The sequence below is a fragment of the Diabrotica virgifera genome, chromosome 4 (genome assembly GCF_917563875.1).
Source record: "Diabrotica virgifera virgifera chromosome 4, PGI_DIABVI_V3a".
NCBI classification, from domain to species: domain Eukaryota; kingdom Metazoa; phylum Arthropoda; class Insecta; order Coleoptera; family Chrysomelidae; genus Diabrotica; species Diabrotica virgifera.
In genome coordinates this window covers 145,382,608-145,399,706 of record NC_065446.1, presented here as the reverse complement: position 1 = coordinate 145,399,706, position 17,099 = coordinate 145,382,608, and the positions used below count along the sequence as shown (strand labels likewise).

General features: G+C 33.9%; 1 protein-coding gene across 1 annotated transcript; it reads right to left on the bottom strand.

The window, feature by feature from the left end:
* Nucleotides 1-2,042: 2,042 nt before the first annotated feature.
* On the bottom strand, nt 2,043-10,533 carry LOC126883948 (uncharacterized). The gene is made up of 3 exons (XM_050649718.1): nt 10,183-10,533; nt 2,545-10,031; nt 2,043-2,435 (listed from the first exon to the last, which is right to left on the bottom strand). The coding sequence occupies exon 2, from the start codon at nt 6,848-6,850 to the stop codon at nt 4,547-4,549; it is 2,304 nt and encodes a 767-aa protein (XP_050505675.1). The 5' UTR covers nt 6,851-10,031; nt 10,183-10,533; the 3' UTR covers nt 2,043-2,435; nt 2,545-4,546.
* Between the last annotated feature and the right edge of the window lie 6,566 nt (nt 10,534-17,099).

The following is a 17,099-nucleotide window of genomic DNA, read 5'->3' as shown; positions in this document are numbered from 1 at the left end:
AAGTTGATAGTATTAAAATCCGCTCACCAATTTTCGTGAAAATGAATGGAGATTTACCGAAATCGAAGGTCATAGTTGATTTTTACCTTCAGTGACTGCACTATAGAAAGAAAATGGCAATTCAATAATTGAGATGCGTATATTTTGCGAGATCATAAATTATTAAACAATATATAGTCGACAAATAATTAATTTAAATTATTTTAAGTACAACCCTCTCTTAAGCCGGGAATAAGGGATGGTTTTCTTGCGAACGGGTTGTAGTTCAATAATCGAAAGGCGCGTGATTTTAGAGTTTATTCTTAGAATATAAGCTATACGAATTAAACTACTATTAACTTTTTTGTAAAAACTTACAGTTTTTCAGTGATTTACAAAAAACCTCTTCAAAACATGCATTTTTTTCACAAATAATTAAAATCTTTGATCTTTAATAACTTAAAAAGTATTGACTTATTTTATTAACTTTATATAATAAATTTTGCTTTTAATTTGTTCATTTATTGATTTGTGCAGTTATTTTTTATAAAATAATTTTTACCCCCGAGAAGGGGCGGTATCCACCCTCAGGGTAAAGGCGCAAGGTGGTACCATGTCACCTTTGTTTCTTGACGTATCCTCTAACCACTGACCAATTTTCGTGAAAATCGATGAAGGTTCACCGAACTTGAAGGTAATCGTTGATTTTTACCTTCAGTGACTGCACTATACAAAATAAATTGCAATTTACTTATCTAAATGCGCGTAATTTGGAAGCTTATAAATTATTAAATGATATGTAGTCGCCAAATAATTAGTTTAACGCATTTTAAATACAACTTTCTCTTAAGCCGGGAAGATAGGGTGGTTTTCTTGCGAAGGGGTTGCAGCTCAATAATCGAAATGCCCTTGATTTAATAGTTTATTCTTAGAGTATATAAGCTATAGGAATTATATCCGCAATACGATATATTTTAAGTTTTCTCAGCATCTTTCTCTTAAGTTAAATCAATTAAAGGGTTGTTTGGGGGTGAAGGGGATGAGCTCAAAAATCGAAACTATATAATTTCAAGAGCTCATAAATAGCTCGTAATTCTGCCGCAAAAACCGATTCAATATTCCTATTTATAAGTAGTGAGGGGGGCTGACTCAGCCTCAGTACCCATACCCACTATGGTATTAAATTCCTGCTCAGTGGAACGAGCTCAAAATTTTTAGTTTGCGGAATATGAGAGCTCATAAATCAGGGCTATTTGTTTTTTAATTTTTGCAAGTGGGGGGGGCCAGCTCAACACGGGTCGGGATGAGAAATCTTTTTATCTCATCTGTATCTTCTTCTTCATGGTTGATGTTTAGAACTAGATCAGCAATTGTGTCATCTGTCAGGTCTATTTCTTAATCTTCATTATCCAACTGATGATGTATTTTCGCTGCAAATATTCAATTGTCGGATGCCATGTTTCTTCTTCCATGAACCATTCAACCTTTTAATTGCATTCACTTCTGTTTCCAAAAATACAGCTACTCTCTTCCTATTTCCACTCATATTGCACAGTAAGATGCTCTCTCAAACTTACAAAAATCAATAAATACACTCTTAAAACAAAACAGTTGGGACTCACCAGCTACGACTTTTGCCTCGGTTAACCCAGGGGCTCGGATAACTTAGGCCCGTATTCATAGTCGAGACTCAAGTCTGAGTCGATGCTCAAGTCCGACCTTGAACAAATTCTTATACAAATTTGTATACAAATTTTTTAAAGGTCGACCTTAAGCATCGACGCTGACTTGAGTACCGACTATGAATACGGGGCCTAGACTCGGATAATCGCGAGTCTACTGTATTAAGTATAAAGATGGATTTTATGTTCGTTTGTCAGGTTGGAGTTCATGAGATGTTGTCTTTACCAGGAGCAGTATTATTATTTTGTTTGAGGACCCTTCTTAGTTCCCATAGATAGAACCCTAATAGCACAAGGACGTCCAATGGACGTCCTTCACGGACTTTAGGGACGTCCATTTTCGTCCGAGGAACGTCCTTTATACGTCCTATTTTGGTCCAAATGTCGCGCTACCGAACGTCCATTGGACGTCCATCTAAGGTCCGAGGGGACGTATATTGGACCTTAATCGGACGTAATTTGGACCTTGATCGGACGTCCTAGGGGACGTAAATTGGACCTTAATCGGACGTAAATTGGACCTTAATCGGACATAAATTGGACCTTAATCGGACGTAAATTGGACCTTAATCGGACATAAATTGGACCTTAATCGGACGTAAATTGGACCTTAATCGGACGTAAATTGGACCTTAATAGGACCTTAATGGGACGTAAATAGGACCTTAATCGGACGTAAATTGGACCTTAACCGGACGTAAATTGGACCTTAATAGGACGTAAATTGGACCTTAATCGGACGTAAATGGGACCTTAATCGGACGTAAATTGGACCTTAATCGGACGTAAATTGGACCTTATCGGACGTAAATTGGACCTTAACAGGACGTAAATTGGACCTTAATCGGGCGTAAATGGGACCTTAATCGGACGTAAATTGGACCTTAATCGGAAGTAAATTGGACCTTAACCGGATGTTCTAGGGGACGTGAATTGGACCTTAACAGGACATCCAATTTTGGTCCAAATGCCACGTTGCCAAACGCCCAATGGAGGTCCACTTAACATCCGAAGGGACGTTCGGTGGACGTCAATTGGCCTTCATAGGACGTCCCAGTTTGGTCCAATGTCTTGCTGCCGAACATCCATCTAATGTCGTGGGAAATAAAAAATATATTTTTTAAGGAACTTATATTACATCTTATATTAAATTACAATTATTGGATATTACATTATTTACATTAAATTACAATACACTTCTCCACGAAATTAACGCACCACCTTAAATATGGGGTATTTTTGATGTCTCGTATTTCCTAAACCTGTTGTTTCATCTAAGTGATTTTTTATAATATTATAGCCTAGGCTATAGGTTACCTCCTTAAGCTTGTCATGCACAGGGAGCTATGCTGTAATATATGTACATTATATCATATCGCTCTCTATAGTAATGAGTGAGCCTGCAGACAGAAAACAAATGGTTCCGTATGTGCAGGCTCACTCATTACTATAGAGTGCGATGTGATATAATATATATTACAGTATAGCTCCCCGTGCATGACAAGCATAAGGAGGTACTTAGCCTAGGGCCTAGGCTAGAATATTATAAAAAAATCACTTAGATGCAACAACAGGTTTAGGAAATTCGAGACATCAAAAATGCCCAATTTTTAAGGTGGTGCGTAATCGGTTGTATATACAGGGTGTAACAAAAATACACGTCATAAATTAAATCACATATTCTGGGACCAAAAATAGTTCGAATGAACCTAACTTACCTTAGTACAAATATGCACATAAAAAAAGTTACAGCCCTTTGAAATTACAAAATGAAAATCGATTTTTTCGATTATATCGAAAACTATTAGGGATTTTTTATTGAAAATGGACATGTGGCAGTATTATGGCAGGAATATCTTAAAGAAAAATTATGGTGAAATTTGTGCACCCCATAAAGATTTTATGGGGGTCTTGATCCCTTAGATCCTCCCAAACTTTTGTGTACGTTCCAATTCAATTTTATTATTGTGGTACCATTAGTTAAATTCAATATTTTTGTTTCTTAGTATTTTTCAGATAAGGCAGTTTTTATCGAGTTGCGACTTCTTTTTTAACATGTCTACATTAAAATTTTATGGGGGTTTTGTTCCTTTAAACCCCCCAAATGTTTGTGTACGTTCCAATTAAACTATTACTGAGGTACCATTAGTTAAACAGAATGTTTTTAAAACTTTTTTGCCTCTTTGTATTTTTTCGATAAGGCACATTTTATCGAGATCTGGCTTCTTTTTTAATATGGTTCAAAATATACCTAAAAATGTAAAGCATAAATAAGTCTGCATATTATTACCAAGTCTCCATAATCGTACTTAACCATATACAAATATGTGGTGGATTTGACAAATATTCAAAATATTTCGATAAAAATTGACTTTTCGAAAAAGCAATAAGAGGCAAAAAAGTTTTTAAAACGTGTTTAAATGGTACTACAATAATAATTAAATTGAAACGTGCACAAAAGTTTGGGGGGGTTTAAAGGAACAAAACCCCCAAAATATTTTTATGGGGTGTCCAAATTTTACTAGTTTTTTCGTAAGATACTGCTGCCATAATAATGCCACATCGTCGGCTTAAGATGCAAATGGCCTAACTCCAAAAATTTAAATTATTCAGGAGATGCAAAAACTTGTCAGAATTAGAAAATAATAATAAAACAAGGTAAGCTTCCAAAATATTTTATTTTGTTTAATGCTACAACATAGAAAATACTTGCTCTTGTCAAAAATAGGCTTTATTCTTGAAAAATTGGGAGTTAGGTAATATGCGTTCCCTGAGCATGGGTTGGCATCAGGAGATAGGCAATAATCTAATTAATTGTGCAACTTAAGTATAAAAAAAATTTAAAGACGGCAACACAAGACAAAAGACAAAAAGAAAGAGGCATTTTACAAATGTGGTAAGTTATCATAAAAAAAATGAAAGTCCTTAGGAATTGACGATTTAAGGTCCATTAAGTGTTGAAATTTTTCCGATTTAATTGGTATTGGAGTCGGATACATTAACGGCAACTCTTCTAAATTCCAGATTTTTTTATCTTTTTTCGTGATTCTGTAAGGCAAAGGCATCCATTCTTCTGTATGCCTGATTTTAAAGAGAATTCCGTGTCCATTATACTGAAGTGCTCTAATGTTTGTTACAGTAGGATCACCTGACGATCTACCAGGACGGATGGAACTAATGTATTGAACTTCTTGAAAGTTTTTGAAATATGTATGATCCAAGTACTCCACCACGTAGGGTTTCGGATTTATACGAGCAGTTTGACAAATATTGACATAGTCTGCTGGGACATTTATGACTCGGTTTTTTAGTTTTCGCTCGATTGTGGAGTGCATTGAATCGCACTCCATTTGCGTATGCCCTTTTTCTAAAAATTTTTGCTCAATTGTAATCCCATGCTTTTGTGCAAAGTTGAAAAGTGCATTGGCAAGAATTGCATTTCTGTTTTGTCCAGTGCAACCATCACTGTACAAAATGACTTTACTAATAGAGTTTTTTTGGGGTATAATATTAGTCTCTAAAAACTTGTAAATGATGGTAGCAAATGTGTTGGCAGTTAGTCCAGCATGACCCTCATGCCAGAGGAAACAATATCCATCCAAGGATTTAATGTCCATAATTGTAAAATTATGGACTATTAATTTTGTTTTATAATATAGAGCGCTGACATTAGATTTTGGACTCAGTAGAACTGATTGCAAATCCATTGAAAAAACTTTTACATCTTCTTTTGTTTTGTCAACCTCTTTTTCCTTTCGTGCCTCCTCCTTTTTCTTCTGATGTTCTTGATAGGTAGCTTCGTCAATATTACCAGTCTTGTAACCCACACACGTATCACATTCGTCCTTTTTAGGTGAAAAAAGTGCTAAATTAAAATCGTCGAAACTGTTATTAAATGCTGCAATAGATAGCGGTTGTGAATTGTTTTTTGTACACCAGTCATTCTTATAAAACCGGTATAATTCCATTTTTGTTTGCCAAGATCTTTCAAGGTATAATTTCTTTGTGCTCTTTCGACAATAATGTGACTCTAGTTTTGGAAGAACTGTAAAGAAATTGCACAAATTTTCTTTTTGTTTGTCGATTTTCGCTTTTCTAGGAATAACTATTTGGGAGGAATTATTATCACGCGTATCATTAAGGTCATCATCCACCAAATCATTTGCAGTGTGTTGTGATTTATTTTTTTCAATCAACCAATGTGCAACAGTTCTTGGTGCAACTGAAAGAGTATTGCAAAACATTGTTTTGCACACTCTTATCTTGGATGTTGTTTGAAGAAAATATATATAGGAAAATTCCCTTCTTGACTCGTTCTCTTTTTTTCGATCCCTAGCTCTTGAAGTACTTTTCTTTTCAACCAGCGTCCTTAGAAACAATTGTTTTTCGTTCCACAACAAATTCCAAAATCTTGTAAAAATTTCTGTTCTTTGATCTTCTGTTATCTCATTGCACTTCATTACTGATTTCCCATTATTCATTACTGATTTACCACTGCATTTGCATCTCGGTCCTATAGCTTTTGCTTTTTTTTTAATATCATAATTCCATTTTTCTTCTTGCTTTTGTTTTCCAAAATATTCCTTTCCTTCTTGTCTCAAAATCTTATTTTTATTTTTCTTCCATTCCTTTTGATCTACATGACGTCTCTTTCTGCGTGTCCGTGAAGGGGTTTGCATTGGAGTGTTATTTTGTAGCTCTTCTACTACTTCATTTTCATTTTCACTTGAACTTGTTTCATTTTCACTGGGTTCATAAGATTTATCTGAACGACTAGAAGAAGCTTCAATAACTTCTTCTTCCAAAATGGAGGTTGGCACTTCTTCACCATGAATTGATTGTGGAACGAAATTCTGACGATCTTCTGGTTCAATGTTGATTTCATCTTCAGGAAAATTTGAGGAGATAAAATTCAGGTTAGCAACTTTTTCTTCAGCTAGGGTGAGTAAATCATCATCAGTAATTAAATTGTCGTCAGCTAATAAGTGGTGATTAGATGCTGAGGAGCTTGCTAGATTAGTACTATCAGTTAAGAGTGTAGATAAATCCTTATCTTGATCAAAAGTATCACAAAATGTTAACAAATCTCTTGTTACATCGCTTTCGGCATCGCTTTGTCTGTTGGGCTTTTCCTGGATGTTTTGCTTAGCCAATAAAAGCATTTTCATCGCACGGGATTGCGGATTCATTCTGAAATATACAGCGTTAATTAGAAAGTATACTTTTATGTACCTAGCTAAGTAAAAATTCAGAATGTTATTATAGGGAAAAAAATATTAAAGGTAGGTACCTATGTGGTTTATCATCGAAACTATAATGGCCTATCTCCTATCCAAACTAAGTAAATATAAAATGAAAATTGCCTAACTCCAACACGATATTTTAACATCAGATTTACCCAAGAACGCACAAAAATTAAATACTAAATTTATATTCTCTAGATAATTTGAACGTCAAAGGTAATTAAAGCATTAAAAAATTATTGATACTTACCTCAGATATTGTTTTATGCACATAAAATTAAGAACAACAACGTTTCACCTGTTATTACCATTACACACTGGGAGTTAGGCCAACTGCGTATTGTTGAAAATCAAGCCGGAGATAGGCGAGTTTCGACTGGTATTTTGTCGCGGCATTTTTGACATTTCGGTTGTTAGGCGTATTTAAGTCGACGCGGTTAATTTTTATGAACCCAACCAACCTAAAATGTTAATTTGAGCTAAAAGTGGAGTTAGGCCATTTGCATCTTAAGCCGACGACATGTCCATTTTCAATAAAAAATCTCTAATAGTTTTCGATATAATCGAAAAAATCACTTCATCTTGTAACTTCAAATGAGTGATAAAGGCACAGAGACTTAGATGGCGAGGTCACATTGAAAGGATGCCAAACACGAGGACTCCAAAAATGGTACTAAACTACACTACAGCTTCAAGAAAGAGAAGAGGAAGGCCGAAAAATAGATGGAAGCAAGAGGCCGAAAAAGATTTGGAAAGAATGGTGCTACAGGGTCAGAAAAGAAAAATGAATAACAGGAAGGAATGGAGAAAAATCACATATCAAGCCAGAGAAGATCTCAGTACATAAAGAAACGTGAAAATGAAGAAAAAAACAAACTTTTCAAGCCATGGGCCTCTAAGGCCCTTAGTGCTATTATATATATATATATATATATATATATATATATATATATATATATATATATATATATATATATATATATTTAAAAACATGAGATGTAGATCCTTGAAACACACTCAGTGATCAAAAGATCCAAGGTTAATGGTTTGACGACCACTCGTACGAAATCAAACAGATGAAATAGAGAAATGGTGGATGTGTGAATTGTTCGTAAGGGGATTTTTCCACATTCTCTATTTCATCTGTTTGTTTTATATATATATATATATATATATATATATATATATATATATATATATATATATATAACTTCAAAGGGCTGTAACTTTTCTTGTGTGCACATTTGTACTAAGGTAAGTTAGGTCCAATCAAACTATTTTTGGTCCCAGAATATGTGATTAAATTTATGACCTGTATTTTTGTTACACCCTGTATATATCTACATACTTCGTCTAATTTACTAACTGTTATTTATTTTAACTGAAATATTTAGGCGGTAGGTGTGTTCTTTTTTAGAATCACTTTGCAGAGTACAATGGAATTACAGCCACTAGACATATTTTATTATATACCCGTAGAAATAATATTTGAAGATGTCTATTAATGTTAACCTAAAGAAATACAGAATAATATGTTTCATTTAATTTGTATAAATGGATTATAAAGCGTTTTTATGAAGCAGATTTGTTCGGATCACACTGTAACTGTAATCGAACGAAGGTGACATTTTAGAATAAATTGGTAACATTTATTTGACAGTTACGGTGATGACACTTCATATTTGTTTATATTCTTTACTATAAGTATCTGTTTTATTTATTATATTTACTGTTTTTATTATTTACTTTACTATAAAAAGATCCTCTACTATAAAAATATAAATTTCACCTAATTTTATAACGACTTGGAATAATCGAGGTATCTGACAACTTTTTTAGTTGTTATTGTAGACAAACTTATACAAAGAAACCTACCAGCTTTTTGCCAAGAGTTCGGAGCCGTTTTTTAATTATTAACAATGCAGTGCAAAAACTCTTGCACTGCAAATCTTAAAAGATTATAACTTAATTCTTGTTCTCTATTTCTTAAGTTTTTACTTATTTACATTGAATATTAATTTGTTTTGTTGTATAATCCACGTTTACAATAATTATGTGATATATTTGATTTAAAATGGATTCAGGATCTTTTTATACTTTGGCAACTATGTCAACTTAGATCTCTGGCGTAGATAATGACGTGCAACAGTAAGTAAATTAGATGGACTGTAGGTTATATTTGGTTCTTGGGACATCAAAGTATATTTTTTAGACATTCCCTGGATATAGTCACTGATGTGACATACCTCCGATTTGTTTTTTCATGAGTTTTGTAAGAGAGACTAAAAACTTTTTTTATAGTCACCTCCTGTTTTCATATATTTTTTGACATGTTTTGTAGTAAATTCAACTATCTATTTACTACAAAACATGTCAAAATTTACATGTGAAAGCAGATGATCCTAAAAATGGTTTTTCATCTCCTACAAAATTCATGAAAAAGCAGATAGGAGAATTATTGTACATTACAATTCTCTGATGTTTGGGAAAAAGGGCTTAAGTCAGAATTGCACATCGATAATGTTTTGATGATTTCTACAGTACTGTAGTAGATTCTACTGTACATACAGTTTACATCTACAACAGTTTTTTTCTGGTCCAGAAATCATCAAAACATTATCAATGTGCAATTCTGACTTAAGTCCTTTTTGCCAAACATAAAAAAACAATCTGGTCATAACTGACCAATGAGCAATTTTAATTTAACCTAAATTACTACTGTTTCTTAAAATGAAGAGCTTACCCCATAGCGTCTCTTATCTAATCTAACAAGATCGTGCACTATTCTAACATACACAGGCACAGCACACAAGCACTATGCTCCGTTTTTCACTATCACGTATCACTCAAACTAGTTCAAAAGGCTTTGTCCTCTTCAATCTTCTAGTTTGCCCAGTAGTATCGAGGAGCTGGATTTCCTCGATATTCTTGAACTGATGAAGTTGTTGCTCGTGACCCTGCTATCTTCTTGATATTTGTTGATAAAGTAATAACTTATTATGCATGGACAATGTGGACTTTCTTCCAACTAGCCAATACACTTTTTATATCTCTCTTTTGCCTTTCATAGCCACAAGGCTATATATTTCCTTCTTGGTTTTTTTTTGTAGGCCACTTTCAGCTGATTCTAAAAAAAATTAAAATGAAGGGTAATTTTTCTATTCTTTACAATTAAAAATAAAAAAAATAGGTACTATTTACAGGTAATAATATGCATGCATAAATGATTCGTTTCATAAAGAATAAAGAAAATTGAAAACGGATTTTATAATACTTACAAAATTGTTTAAACAAGAGATCCAGCCAGAGCCCAGAGCAAAAACTAGCAGCATAGAAAAAAGTGTTGTGTGATTTGACTAGCAGACAGTACAGCAGAAAAGCCACTAATTTCCATTTCCCACGCCCCCTTATCGATGCATTTTTTTCCAATCAAAATTTTTACTAAATTTTTAGGTTATCGGTTATCTTATCTTATGAAAATGAAATGTGATGACCAATGACCACGCGACGCTACATAGATACTCGCGCGGCAAATTTGAAAATGAACGCAAATTGAACAGTAAATGGCCTCTCTTAAAATCTTGTAATGGAAAATTTTACCCCTCCAGGAAGTTCATGAAGTACTATGTTCATAGAATATCTTGTGGTAACTTTCCACCCATAATTTAATCAGATACATGTTCACGGAATAGAACGGTAGTACCTATATTCCTGGAATGTTTTGTGTTGTTAGGATTAAACTTTTATTTTATTTATTCTTGAATATTTCCTATTGTTAAACATTGTAACCAATAATTTACAAATAAGATTTTCATTACATTACATAAAATCAAAAACATGTTTTGGATATTAAACTATATAGTTTGTTTATAATTGTATATACAATTTTGAATTAAGATTTAATCTTTTCGATTTAAACTACAGTAAAACCTGTGTTACCGGCCCCCTGCAAACACCGGCCACCTGTACTAACGGTCAGTTTAAAAATTCCCCAAACCAATTACAGTAAAACCTGTCAGTAACGGCCACTAAAAATGAAAAAGCTATTGGTCGATATAGAAAGGTGACCGGTATTGCCAGTTTTTGTAGTCCAGATATAATTGGTTTGGGGAATATTTAAACCGGCCGTTAGTACAGGTGGCCGATTTTATCAGGTGGCCAGTAACACAAGTTTTACTGTATATCTAGACTACAAAAACTGGCAATAACGGCCACCTTTCTATATCGGCCAATAGTTCTTTCATTTTAGTGGCCGTTACTGACAGGTTTGACTGTATTTCATTAACGTAAAGTTAACGCGTAAGTTAATATTTTATTGAATTATTTTGCTATTTGATCCCGTAATTGGTATAATGTGTCCAATATAATATATAAGCGTTCATAAAACGTCCGTATTTCGTCCAGTATGGACGTCCAAAGGACGTTCAACGTCGGACGTCCAAAGGACGTCCATATTTATTCCGTCCGAAGGACGTCCAACGTCGGACGTCCAAAGGACGTCCATATTTATTCCTTCCGAAGGACGTCCAACATGGGACGTCCAAAGGACGTCCGTTTATAGTCCATGGACGTAAGGACCAAAAATGGACCTATTTTGGACGTCCAAAGGACGTCGTGTGCTATTAGGGAACGGACGATCTAAGTTAAGGTTATCTCTAGAAACAGTAGCTGTGTCGTTGGTAAAATCATTCGGAACCCAATCTAATGAAATTTTTTGGTAAAACTCTGTTATCCATGGTTCGTACGGATCTATAGGTAAATTATTGGATTGTTTGCGATTTTTTAAGCAATTTACTTTCCTCCATACCTCCTTAACGGGAGTATTTTGATTTAAACTTTCACAATACTCCCTCCAGTTTTTCTTTTTTTTCCTTAAAGGTTTTCTTCGCTAATGCATCCGACTTTTTATACTCTATTAAGTTACTTATTGTAGGATTCTGCTTATATTTAACATAAGTTAATTTTCTGCGTCGGGCTGATTCCTGGCACGTTTTGTCCCACCAAGGTTTTGAGGAGACGTTAATTTGTCCAATCCGTGCCTTTATTTGCGCATGTGCAAGCAATGTCATATTGAATTTCGTGCCAAAATTTAAATCATCTGGAGTGGACCTATCACTGCTAAGAAAAAAGATTATTCTTTTTTCTTTCTTCAACTACTAGATTTCATACTTTCATAGTATTCATAATATATAAATGTGCTTTTAACCAAATGTTAGTATAGATTTCAATTAAATTATTTATCTTTTAGATATGTGATAGAAACAGATGAAGCAAGTCTAAATTATAAAAAAGAGGTTAGTTAGATGAAATGATAATATTTTCAAATAATATACATATTGGATAAGTAGATATGAATTAAAATGGACCGATGCCAACGGAAAAGACGGTAATTATTTTATCAGATTGGACACTTTACTACATATTTATTTTAGAGTGTAGTGTGCTTAAAGTATAATTAAAACAATTGATGGATTCGATGGTTACTTAGTGGAAATTCATGTCTAACAATAAACACAAAACTTTTGTTTTGAATCTTCCCACAAGATTTATTTAAAATATTTGTTTAAGTTGTTAGTTCTGAAAGCTGGTGTTATTCCTTTCTTTTTATGTGTTTGGCTACATATTTGTTGATATCTTACCTGTGATAGAGCAGAAGATAGGTACTGGGTTTTTTCTCTGATAATGGGAAGACTAATTTCAGGCCTTTTTTATGCAGTTTTTGATTTTAGATTCTGTTAATTGTTTGTTCCTTGTACCCATTGTTTACTGCTACATATTTGTTGCATGATGTACAATTCTATCTCCTATGTGGAAGTTATTTATGCCATGGATATTTCTGTCAGTCTATGTAACATACAGTGGGTGATCAAATTATTAAAGCCACCTAGTAAAATTCAATGCTTTAGAGAAAGGGTATCATTGAGGTGTATAATTTATATTAATGCATTTGTTTCCATTTGACTGTCTTGTTGCACCTAATGAATGCAATAAATAATAGTCCGACAATAGTGGTAACACTAGTGACTCAGATGCCATTGTTTGTCAGTGCTGCCCAGCTAGCTTGCAACTCGTGTGCCTCTTATTTTGTACTCTTGGTGTTTAGAGTTATAATAAACTTTGAGACTTTCCATTGCTCTCTAGTGATATTCTGACAGTCATACTATTTTTTGTGAATTTAGTAATCATTGCACGTTCGTTACACTAGTGGTACCAGAACATCATGGGAAAGGCAAAAGACATCTCACCAAGGAAAATAGCAGAAATAAAAACTTTATTATTCAACACTAATCACTCCAACAGAAACATACCATCCATTTATAAAGTTTCAAAGGCAACATGGATCGTATAAAGAAAAAATTTACATACCATTATTAAACAAAAGTAAAATTTTCTGAGGTGGCTCTAATAGCCACCCTAATAGTTAGGATGGGATGATGAATTGTGTCAGTATTTTGTATTAGATAAAAAAAAGTAGCAAGTTGCCCAAAGTATTGTTCTCTTATTCTTGTCTTTTTCCTCATGCCTATTACGGCGTTGGATAAATGGATGCCCAAAGTCTAATATCTTAAAAGTCCTGTTTTTGATTTAAAATGATGATTCGGGCAACTTGCTTTTTTTATCTAATACAAAATACTGACACATTTCATCATCCCATCATAACACAACATAAATAGGACTTTTCAACACTTCTCATTTGTTTCGAGCTTGTCATAGTTCGTATAATCCATGTATACCTAATATTAATATACGACATTATGAACAGAAGTTCTAAACAAATGAGAAGGGCTGAAAAAACCTATTGGCAGCCTACATATATGTTACATACACTGACAGAAATACCCATGCCATAAATAACTTCATGATAGAAATTGTACATCATTCAACGAATAGCAGTAAACAATGGGTACAAGGAACAAACAACAAAATATAAAATCAAAAACTGCATAAAAAAACCCTGAAATTAGTCTTCCCATTATCACAGAAAAAACCCAGTACCTACCTTCTGCTCTATATCACATATACAGGTAAGATATCAACAATATGTAGGTAGCCAAACACATAAAAGAAATGAGTAACACCAGCTTTCAGAACAACAACAAATAGGTATTTTAAATAAATCTTGTGGGAAGATTGAAAACAAAAGTCTTGTGTTTATTGTTAGATATAAATTTCCACCAAGTATACTTGGTTATAACCATGGAATCCATCAATTGTTTTAATTGCACTTTAAGCACACTACACTCTAATAATAGTAAAGTGCCCAATCTGATAAAATAATACCGTCTTTCCCGTTGGCATCGGTCTATTTTTAATTCGTATCTACTTATCCAATCTATTTGAAAATATTTATTATGATTTAACCTAACCTATTTTTTCTAGTTTAAACTTGCTTCATCTGTTTCTACCACATCTTTAAAAGATAAATAATTTAATTAAAATCTACCCTACCATTTGTTTAAAAGCACATTTAGATACATACTATGAAACTATGAAATCTAGTAGTTGAAGAAATAATAATATTATTTATTATCTTTTTTCTTAGCCGTGATCGGTCCACTGCACATGATTTAAATTTTGGCACGAAATTCAATATGACATTGCTTGCACATGCGCAAATACAGGAACGAATTGGACAAATTAACGTCACCTAAGGTTTTGGAATGTGGTGTTTGTTAGTAGTATTCGTGTACTGTGGTATTGCTGCATTGGCTGAGAAGTAGAAGTTTTCAATTAAACCATCATACGTCCTGGGTGGGTTTAGAGATGTAAAGAGCGATGAGTACAAATTCCAATCTGCTTTGTTGAAATTCCAGATTTTATGTGTTCTCTTGGTTTCTTCTTCCCTTGGGTGCTGAATTGAGAAGACAATTGGTAGATGGTTCGATCCATGAGGATCTTGTAGAACATTCCAATTCAACAGCGCCACAACATCTTGAGTACATAATGTGAGGTCTATTGCAGATGCTCGTGAATGGATGGTTGATGGAACAAGAGTGGGTGAACCATCATTTAGAAAGTTACACTGCTCAATAGCATCCAACAATGATTTACCAGATGTGTCATCAACTTCACAGCCCCATGCGACATTGTGCGCGTTAAAGTCACCTCCAAAATAAAGGGTTTTGGTATAATTTTAAAAAAAGGTAGCCATTGCTGTGTTGAAGTTTTGTTTTTCGGTTCATTATAGAGGGATACAAGATGAATAGTTTTATTTTTGATGGTAGTTTAAAGGAAATACATGTGTATGTAATAGGAATATTTATATTAAATCTAATTTCTTGACATTTAATGTTTGTTTTCAATAAAATAGCTGAGCCACCATATCCATCTATACGATCTGTTCTAAAGCAATTAAAGTTTTTAAAGTTATAATACAATCCAGACTTAAACCATGTCTCTGATAATATGGCAATGTGAATTTGATTTTCGTGGAGTAAAAATTCTAAATTTACTTTACTTGAGACTGCCGAACGACAGATCTATTGCAAAACGTTTAATTTTGTGTTTAGGTCTGCGAATTTGATAACACATCTGGATTTACATGTTTACTAATTAGTTGGATGATTTCTGATTTAGAAACATTTAAATTATTTGTTTGTTGTAGAGAATTAACAATTTTCATTCTTCTTCTTCAGGTGCCATCTCCGCTACGGAGGTTGGCAATCATCATAGCTATTTTAATTTTTGAGGCAGTAGCTCTAAATAGTTGTTTCGAGCTGCATCCAAACCACTCTCTCAGGTTCTTCAACCATGAAATTCGTCTTCTTCCGATGCTTCTTCTGCCATCTATCTTTCCCTGCATTATGAGTCGTAGGATACCATACTTCTCGCCCCGCATCACATGTCCGAGATACTGTAGCTTCTTTTCTTTAATTGTAAGTTCAACTTCCTTTTCTTTACCTATTCTTCTCAGTACTTCATTGTTTGTAACTCTATCTACCCAGGAAACCCTCATAATTTTTCTATAGGTCCACATTTCAAAGGCGTTAAGTCGTCTCATTGTCTCTACATTTAACGTCCATGATTCCACTCCATAGTATAGAACACTGTAGACGTAACATTTTGTTAGGCGTACTTTAAGAGCTAATGTTAAATCTTTGCTACATAGGACCTTTTTCATTTTTATAAAATTAGAACGTGCTTTTTCGATTCTGACTTTTATTTCTGCAGTGTAGTCATTATTTTCTGTTATAAGTGTTCCTAGGTAAGTGTACTTTTTTACTCTTTCGATCTGCTGGCCCTCTACTATCAAGATTTCGTTAGTATTATGGTTGTTTTTACTAATTTTCATAAACTTCGTCTTTTTGATATTGAGAGAGAGTCCGTACTCCCTACTACACCTTACTATTTTACTCATGAGTCTTTGCAGGTCTTGTAAACTATCGGCTATTATTACTGTATCATCTGCATATCTGATGTTGTTAACTAAGACTCCATTTACTCTTATGCCGACTGTTTCATCTTCCAGAGTTTCTCGCATTACCTCTTCAGAATAAGCGTTAAATAATAGAGGTGATAGTATGCAGCCTTGCCTGACTCCTCTCTTTATTTCCATTTCTTCAGATGTTTCTTTTTCAATTCTTACTATTGCTCGCTGATTGTAATAGAGGTGTGTTATTAGTCTTAAATCTCTTTCATCTAGGTTTTTATTTTTTAGGATTTCCATGAGTCGATCATGTTTTACTTTATCAAACGCCTTATTGTAGTCTATAAAACAGACGTAAAGAGGATGGTTAACATCCAAACATCTCTGTGTCAGCACGTTGAAGGAGAATAATGCCTCTCTGGTACCCATACCATTGCGGAACCCATATTGAGTGTCACTAATATCCAGCTCCAGTTTAGAGTGTATTCTGGCGTGGATAATTTTCAATAGAATTTTCAAGGTATGTGACATTAAGCTTATGGTTCGGTAGTCACTGCATTCTTTTGCATTCACCTTCTTTGGCAAACACACAAAGGCTGATGTCAACATTTTTCTAGGGATGATTCCAGTAGTATAGATAGCGTTGAACAGTTCTACTATTATGTCCAGGTTTTTCTCGTTGACCAACTTTATCAGCTCGCTAGGCAATTCATCTGGACCAGCAGATTTATTGGTTTTCATAGAGTTTATTGCCTGACTAACCTCTGATTTGGTTATCTCTGGGCCTACATCTCCCGTTTGGCTATCTACGGATGTACTAGCTTCTCT